At 42.2% G+C, this 9,699-nt stretch overlaps 1 protein-coding gene across 1 annotated transcript; it reads left to right on the top strand.

Moving 5' to 3' along the window:
• The first annotated feature begins 7,736 nt into the window (after positions 1-7,736).
• Positions 7,737-8,954, top strand: ZnT86D (solute carrier family 30 member 7). Its single transcript, XM_080280437.1, has one exon. It carries the CDS (start codon positions 7,824-7,826, stop codon positions 8,907-8,909), a length of 1,086 nt encoding a protein of 361 aa, XP_080136563.1. The 5' UTR covers positions 7,737-7,823; the 3' UTR covers positions 8,910-8,954.
• Positions 8,955-9,699: the final 745 nt, after the last annotated feature.

Here is a 9,699-nt window from a genome sequence, read left to right as displayed (position 1 = left end):
CCCGGCACCCACTGACTACCTCACTGCCACCCACCCTACCATCCTATCGCCCAGCCTCCCTTCCCGCATCTCTGTCAGGAGCTGTTATCATTGTCACCACACTATACATGTCATTACACCACTACACACATTGTAATACCTTCGGTCGTTTTATTCACCCTCATTGCCACCCAAGGAGTAAGACAACTTCACGGCACCCTAGTGTTCGTCTGGCAGGACCCGCGCGCGAATTTGAGCCAGTCAAGTCAGGCTTCCATAATATGATACAATATATCACTGCCTTGGCTCAAATCACAGTGTCTTTGATTACTTCATTTTTCTAACTGACCCACTAAGTACACAATAACCAAGTTATAACCCTTTAACATCCCAAAGTATTTAATTCCAAGCAAATCTTGAGAGCAAGGACGAGAGCCTATCCAAAGGTCGGGTTGCAAAATTAGTGTGGATTGTGGGATGACGTCACTCGATTAGGGGTCCGGGATAGGCTTGCACTCAGGATGCATTCCCAGTTTTCTCTGTCGTTCCATACTGCACCGGCAAGGGTGGGATGAGGACTCGGCCAACAAATCAAGGAGTAAAGAGGAACATGACTTGTGACACCAAGAGAAAACCCACCACCTTTATGTAAGGTATAGAGATGTGTTAATCTCTTGACCAGAGCGATCACTCTCAGCAGATCCTAAAAAACTGCAAATGGCCTAACCTTGTAATCTGACCATTCTGTGCAAATTAATTAAGCTAATATTTGAAATACCTAAATCAGGCTAAAGTAGTTCAATTTCTAATTGGAAAGGTTAAGGCTGATTAAGTCATTTAATTGAACAGTTTTGACTGCGTCTGGTTAAGTTAGATGTGCAGGTTAGCTAAGGTCAGGTTTTGCTTGGCTAGAGAAGATTTTTAATTGAATGGGTCTAATTCAGTTTAGGATTGTCTAGGCTCAGTAGGTCTAATCATCATCATCATCTTCAGACTAAGCAGTATTAAAAAAAATTGGAGGCCTATTAACAGATGCACACTAGCGTCAGGCATTAGTTCTAATGTTTGTGTAGAAATACGTACATTTATTTAATAAATTCTGGGTTTTTCAAGAACGTTAATAGATCATGTCTTAGCAATGAACGGGTTTATGGAGATTGTTTCTAAACGCTTCACTATGAGAGAGCTCTTCTAAACCCAGTATAGCCATTGGTCGTCTGCAGTGGTGATTTGACAAATAAAATGTAAAAAAATGGCATGCTACTGAAAAGGTTAAGTAAGATCACCAGCGCAGGAAGATCCTTAGCGATTTATTTTGCACAAAACACTTTTACATTCTCTTGAATGTTATTAGTATCGCTAGCATCAGTGACATACAAGGGGGTATTGGGTTATAATGTGCATAATATATCGCTTAGGAAGATGTGTTATTAAATTTCCAACCCCACTCAGCATATCACCCTTCTCCCTGTATCTTAAATGGGCCTTACACAGGACTCCTGCTATGTACTAATTGCGTAACAAAATTACCCTCCCGAACCTCTCACATGCTGTGAGAACTGGCCACCTTATACCCAAACGTGCCCCCTAACACCGTCTCCTCACACACTCAAAAGCGATCCACCTCACACACAGTTTGCCACCACACACCTTCCCTTGGGTCATCTCACGCCCAAATTGCCACCTCACACACTCTCACCTGTAGGCCTCCTCACGCCCAACATACCACACCAACCATCCCCGGCTGTGGGTCACCTCATTCCTCGCTTACCGCTTTGCACCTACCAATAAGCCCAGTCCACCTACCCTGCCAGGAACTCCAAAGGAACACACTGAAGGGATTCGTCTGATCTGTCTCTAGGACCACATCCCATTTCCTTACCAGAAAGTGGGCCCCAGTCCCTAGGTCACTGCATGGGACAATTGATCATCCTCCATGACTCCTAAGGAAATGGAAGTCCAGCACCAGCAGGAGGGGAACGGCCTCCAGATCCCCCTGGCTGAGCTCCCAGCATTGGACTATAGTCATATTATTGCTGACTTCTTGTATCATTCTAGGGATTATTGTTGACTGTTCTTGTATCATTCTAGGTTCTAAGTAAACTAAATGAAGGTTCTTCCGTTTATGCTTTTCTAAATACCATGTAGATGTGTTGTGCTCGATCCTTAATATTCCTTGCTATTCTGCACGCACTCACACCCACCATGAAGACTCAGCATGGACAGAGGTATCCCGTACTCACCCAGGCTTCCACATAATCCCACGCAGCCGCACCAACAACTGTTACAAGGGCTGCAGATGGTCAGAGCTAGGCTTTCTGCTCTCACCCAGTGGTCTTTGTGGTCCTGTATGGCTGTACCCACACCTGCCATAAGTACTGTACATGACCGATGCTTGGACATGTGAGCCACGTATGCTCCCAGGACACAGGAACTAGACTAGCTTATTCATTTCACCCATGTTGGTTATTTATGGACCAGCTGCATTCCTACCTCAAGCCTTAACAAACATTGAAATGGAATTCATGAAATCCCCAACAGGGTGTGCTAACCTATGAGAGGTAAAAACTAAGTTTCTATTTCACCTATCATACAGTAAACTCTACAGAAGATCACCTTCACCTTCTGGGAATCCCTTCTCCATTCATCAGCAGCTCAGCTTGTTCAACCTAGTCTTACCGCACCATACCTGCCCCATGACAACCTGCATTCCCTGCCCTACCTGTCCCATACCAGACATAGATGGGACTTAAAGTAGGCCACAGTGGGGTATATTTATTGCTCTCACCATCGTATGACTGTACACGTTAGTGGAGACCTCTCGTAGCAAAGAGTTAAAGAAATCTCCATTATATTTTTCATTACGAAAACGCATTTTTTTGTTATCTTATTCATGCTACAGGAAGACGATTCTAGCCAACTTAGCGGATTTCTCCTGAAGCAATGTGGTTAATAAACTGTAAATAAGTGGTAAGTTAGATATAAATAATGGTCTCCGGCACCTCAAAATTTGCCACTGCACCCTTTTCCATTAACCTGTTGCGCAAAATGGCATTTAAAACCTCCGATTCATAATTATCGGTACAGCTTCGTTCAAACATTTCCAGAGCAATGTTTTCGCCAATGTTGAAGCGGGTCTGCGGTTGTGAGATGTCAAAATGCCCGCGGCTCTGTAGTATCGCTGAAACCCATAGTGTTCCATGAATCTACCGAGTTGATAAAAGCGTTTTCGAAGTAAATGGGCAAAATATTTGTCTTATCAAGTTGATAAGTTGTATTATGTTTAATGCAGAAAAGAAAATTTTTCTTCTTAGCAAAACAAAAAACCTTATATACGTACTTGATTTCCGAGTGAGGTTTGTGTACATCATCACCATTGCCGCTGGCAGAGGGAAGAGTGTGTCTGCAACTGTGCGATGCATTTGACTCACTCTTCATCTCCCGCAGCCACACTTTGCTAGAGCGGGTCTTTCTGCTAAGGAATCAACCAGAAGAAAGCATCCATTAAGGTTATACGGCATAGGACCCAGAGAAATACTTGTGTGACCTACTTTACTTATGACCAGCTGGTCCCTCTCTCATCTGTCAAATAGCAGACGGGCGCCGGGGTTTGAGGGTGAATATTTTTGGCGTGTAAAGAGTTATCGGCAACTTTTGGTATGAAAGTAATTTTTCTACGATATTAGTTGCACCAGTGACCATTTTACAGGGCCAGATGAGATTGAGGAAATGGATATGACACGTGTATTCTGACGTCCATCACCTTTGACCTTTTGTTTTAAATGAAGTTCACTTGACTTGAGTTCCCTTCATACATTCAGATTTGGGCCACATTTTATAGTTTAAATTTGAGCCATTTATGAAAAGTCCTGACCTGCAATATAGACCTTAATGCACATGTCTTCAGAATACCATCAAGGTCACATATCAGTATTGATAACTATCTTAGTAATGAAGCTGCTATTTTCCAGATTTTACTTGTGGGTAATTCAGTCTTAATATTAATTTCTGTTATGAATCACCCATTTCCAAGTTACCCCTCCCCCCAACTGCATAGAGTCTTCCCCAACTTCCTAGGGCCTCACCTTTGTATTGACACATATTGTACCAGGTAGTTATTGTAGCTATATATTCATTTATTGGTAATCTTCAAGGAGACATGGGAACAGCTTATTTTGTAGTTTTCTTCAGGTTTTGCTATACCAGAATGCTGCATGTGAGTCTTTGGGTATTTTCTTAGTGTGTTCCCTACGTGTCAGCAAGTGGGTTGGTGGAGGATTAGTGCCCCTCCCTGTAAAACAAATAACTCATAGTCAAATGGCCACTCCTTACGGGATTATGGCGTCTGGCAATAGATAGATAGATAGATAGTTTTCAAGTTTCAGTGTTATTACTTTTACAAGTGAGCAAGTGGGTTGGTGGAGGATTAGTGTCCCTCCCCGTAAAACAAATAACTCAAAGTCAAATGACCACTCCTTACGGGATTATGCCGTCTGGCAATAGATAGATAGATAGATAGATGAATAGTATTTATAAAGCGTTCTTTGTTTACAACTCCCAGCAGTGCTTAAAACAGATGGACACCATCTCAGAATGCCATTTTGGACACAAAATTACCCGTATCAGTGCAAGTTCAGCTAAACCTAACATAAATTTTCATAACAGCTTGTCTTAATTTATCCGAACTTAACCCAGTCTACTTTTTGTTAATCCTACCAAACTTATCCTATCTCTGTAAAGGTACACTTTATTTGAAGCAGTAGAAGCACATTACAAAATCAGTTTCCCTTCTTCCTGATGGTCCGTTATATTTTTCTGATTATTTTTGAGATGGTAAATAAACATTTCATGCAAAATTTGTCTCCCCTGTTGTTTTTAACTATGTTCCGCTGTGTCAACTCGTTTTATTTATCAAGCTTAATGGCAGAAGAGGCTGTCCTAACCTAAGAGTTTAACTAAACCAAACCTAACCTAGTTTAGCTGTACCATCTATCTATCTATCTGATCTAACCTAACCTAACCTATCATCCAGTTGGGAAACAAAATCTGTCTTTCAGTACATTGAGTAAGAGTCTTCCATACGCCGTAAACAAACAACCGTAGGTACGGCATAAGGAACATGATGATAAAAAGTGGGACATTTTGCGGCAGGAAGAGGTAATTAGCCACCCTGAAAATAGCCAGAAATATACAGAAAACAAACTGGAGGAATATGAACTGAATTGGTAAGGTTCTTCTACTGCTTTAAGTAAAGTGTACCTTTACCTCTATCCCTAATATAATTTTATTTTCCTTGTTTATTGGTTGATCCTTTTTGTTCTTGAAAACACACTTCTGTACACCTTTACTTAGTAGTCTTTGAGCCACTTGTTTATTTTTTGGAGGGGAACAGCAACAAAAATAGCAAGCACAAGATCCTTTCCATTCATATGCTGTACATATGCTGCAACTCGCCCACCATCTATCCATCCATCCATCATCCAATCCTACGTTGCCCCATGAGGAGCGTACAGGGCTAGGCAGTTGGTCCTGACATTTAAGATGAGAGCGACCAATCTCACTCATCCCTGAGTGGCATTACATGAGCAATATGCCCCAACCATCCCTTGGATATAAACCTTCACCAGCTCAATCCGATTGGAGCACAATAATTACCCACTAAACCTCCAGGTGCCAAAATTTGGTTTTATGGTTACCACCCAGCACAAATAAAAATAGATTAACTTCTCAGTAGTCAGCTACTCAATCTCCTTCAGAAACATCCCTGTTTCTCCATCCAGCATAGCACTTCATAAACACTTAGCCACAAGTCATGCAAAATCTTTGGCTATGAATTCCCTCAGAAGCTGCCCTTCCCAGAGAGGTATGTTCACTTAGATTATGATGAAGTTCCCTAATTTCACGTCTGCTTTAGTAGTAGTTGCAACCCCTGGCTTTTATTAGACCTGAACCCATTTGGCTGTAAACTTAAGTTTCCCTTCTGCAGCTCACCATCTTCCTTTCAGGGGATAGAGAATTAGATGAGGGACATACGTATAGCTAGGAAGTGTGAAACTACCTAGTTATATCAGTGCCACCACATGAAGGCATCCCACCCCAACACATCTCAGTATAGGCTAAGTACAAACACAAAATACCCCTCAGTCTCCCACAGTGGACAAGCCTTTAACCCGTTCCATGCCGTGTCTGTATGTATACGGACAAACCAATAGTGTCAAAATAGCTGAGTCTATATATATATATATGGACTAACTCATAGTACGGTACCCTAAATTGCCAAGTCCGTATATATACGGACACGGTTTTTCTCAAATTTGCGCAAAACTGCTTGAGTCTGCCCATAGAGTGTGATAGATAATGGGATGACAGACACCCCTCCTCTCCTCCCATGCCTTGTACCAATATAATTAAAAAAAAGAAAAAAAAGTGTGAAAATACATAATATTAGCACAGAACCCCAACTTCCCATCATTATTGTTTCAACTATGGCCACATTACACACCAGGTTGCATTTCCTTACTACAAATACTCCATGCATCCACCTACTCCACACCAAAATTTATTCTCTATCCACATCACCTGCTGACGGTTTCTGAAACTAGCCATGTGACGCAAATCTGGGTCATGCCATGCTGCCAAAGACATTGTGCTTACTGTCAACTTCCAGTTGAAGTTGGAGAACTTCCAAGTGATGAGCAAAGTAATGATGATGCGTAGTGTATACAGTTATATAAAAAAAGTGAATGTAAAAATACAGTAGCTGCGTACTTGTAGCACAGAACCCCAACTTCCCATCGTCAGTGTTTCGACTATGGCCTCATTACGTAAACCAGGTTGCGTTTCCATGCTATAAATACCCTAGGCATGCTGGACCAAAACACCTGTTTTGGGGCAGAAAACAGGAAAAGTGAGCACTTTTACTATCACTAGGCTTATTTTGACCACTTTTCAGATCTGTTCATTGGGGGGGGGGGGGAGTTGAAAAAGACTGGCATTTTATGTAACTTTGCCACCCAGGCCCTCAGCAATCTAGGCACAAAAGCTGACAAAGGATTCGGCACTGAACGGGTTAATATACCATAGCAAAAGATACCTGGCTGAAGTGGCCAGTTACCTGCTGTTCATCAGGTTCATGTGTAAATGATCTCAGGCTCACAACAACACTGGGTGATTGTTCTTACATGCTGTCCCTCCTTCTGGATCCTGTGTCACCCCTTCCTCTATATGGGAATTGGGCCTGAGATGATAATGGTGATGGTAGACATATTAAGTGTTGCCTGTGTGTAGTAACGTTTAACCCATCATTGCAGATGTTGCAGTGAGAGGCAGGAGCAGCATCAGTAGCAGCCCTGGCCGGGTGGCTGGCATGGCACTCATCCAAGTACCAGTTACCAAGTGAATATTTAAACATTTTAGTAAACTCTTGTGACCTGAAGAAAAGGTTATGTTTTATGAAGTGATGGGAATAGAGATTTTTGGTACGGTATTTTTAGTTAGAAATGATCAGTGAAACTACACAAAGTAACAGTATGTACTCTTTACGAAAAGAAGTACAATTGTGTATAGAACAGAAAATATGATGGAAGTGCATTTTAGCTACTAAAGTACAGTTCATTACCTGATTATTGGATACTTAATACCGGTATGAAAATAACATATTAATATATACATTGCCCCTGGTGCAGAATGTTTGCTAGAACAAGTACTTAGTGACATTTTTTTTTATTATTTTTTATTTTTTATTATTATTATTTTTTTTTCATACTGGAAGGGAGCATAATCATAGCACCCTATAGAGGAAAAGACAAATTTGTATTTCCCTCAGTGTCATTAATTCAGTCAAGATGCTGCCAATCACAATAGATGTAGAGGACACCAAGCCTCTGACAGGGTTGTCACGACCTCGTCTGAAGGACATGGTTGGCTCGGTGGTGCGCCTGGTGATGTCCGATGCTGATTCACGCAACCTGTTCCTCTTCCTTCTCTTGAATCTGACTTTTGGGATAGTAGAGCTGTTGTATGGCATCTGGACCAACAGCCTGGGCCTTATATCAGATGCCTTCCACATGTTCTTTGATTGCTCAGGACTGCTGGTGGGTCTGGCAGCAAAGGTCATCACCAAATGGCGTGCCAATGACCGCTACACCTATGGCTATGTGAGGGCAGAGATCTTGGGAGGCTTCATCAATGGGCTTCTGCTCCTTTTTGTGTCCTATTTCATCTTTGCCGAATCTATGGAGAGACTAATGGAGCCCCCAGAGGTAAAACATGAGCGTCTCTTTGTGGTCTCCGTCCTGGGTTTAATAGTGAACCTTATTGGTATATTTGCCTTTCAGCATGGAGGAAGTCATGGTCACAGTCATGGTGGTCATGGCCACAGTCATGGTGGACATGGCCATAGTCATGACCATGGGCATGGTCATTCACATGGTGACCATGGGCACATGCACAATGGACATGCTGGACACAGCCATGGAGGGGGAGGGGGCTCACACATCATGCAGGGGGTGTACTTACATATCCTGGCAGACACTCTGGGCTCGGTGGGCGTCATTGTTTCATCAGTGCTGATGTACCTGTTTGGTTGGATGATAGCTGACCCTATCTGCTCCCTTTTCATAGCTTTACTTATCCTGGTCAGTGTTTTAGGTCTGTTACGGTCATCCCTAGAGATTTTAATGCAGCGATCGCCTCGTGAGTTGGATGGGGTGCTGCCTGGTTGCTACCATAAGGTCACTGCTCTCCCAGGAGTCTTCAGTGTCCAGGATGCACACTTCTGGACGTTATGCTCCGACACCTACATTGGGAACATGAAGCTAGAGGTGTCAGCCGCTGCAGACCCCAGATACCTCTTACAACAAACACGTGCCATCTTCACAGCTGTGGGGGTTACACAGTTGTATGTGCAGTTAGACTATACCACCATGTAGCCCCACATACTTCCTTGACAGGCCACATCTCATTACAACCACACTCCTTCCAGCCAGAGCATGAATTGCTGTGGTTTTCACCTTTTTTTTTTTTTTTTTTTTTTTTTTTTTTTTTTTTTTTTTTTAAGGTTACATTGTCTTGCTCTTATAAAGGGCTGTACAGTACTGAAAAAGATTTTTATACAAAATCAAATCTATGGTCACCTATAAATTATACTGTTGTTATATACATGCATTGTCTGTTGTGTATATAGTGTTATAGTACCTTCTAACCTACATAGAAGGGTTCTAAATATTATGCGAAAGCTGAGTCAATGACTATAACATTTTTGTGTAATGATGCCAGTCTTGGAGGGGCTTGCCAGTCCCAGTAGCACAGGGTAATTAGCCACAGTGCCCCAACACCAGTTCCTGTCACAAAACCTCACCAGCCATTGCCTTTCACTCTGACTACGTCTTGATATAATATACTTCTTCCATTGACCCACTTCTTTCACGACACCGTTTCTGTGCTCCCGGCCCACCCAGCATACACAACTTGTAGCCGATGATCCGGCTTTGTGCTGGATTTTGGCACTAGGTTCCTATTGTTCTTCTTTTGACTATGTCTCACATTTGGCCATTTTGTAAGTGGCTTTGGAGATAATGTGACCCCTCATCTTTTGTGATTTATTCTTCGTAGATACAGCTTGTAATCCTCTTGTGGGTGTGTCATTGATACAAGCTGTGTCTGTATTAAAATTATGTAAGAAGCCTGCAAAAGAATGTTTAGGTGTAGTACCAGTATGTA

This window comes from Coenobita brevimanus, chromosome 84 (genome assembly GCF_032717465.1).
Source record: "Coenobita brevimanus isolate Jiangsu-jjx chromosome 84, ASM3271746v2, whole genome shotgun sequence".
In the NCBI taxonomy this organism is placed as follows: Eukaryota; Metazoa; Arthropoda; class Malacostraca; order Decapoda; family Coenobitidae; genus Coenobita; species Coenobita brevimanus.
This window is presented reverse-complemented; position numbering and strand designations above follow the sequence as displayed.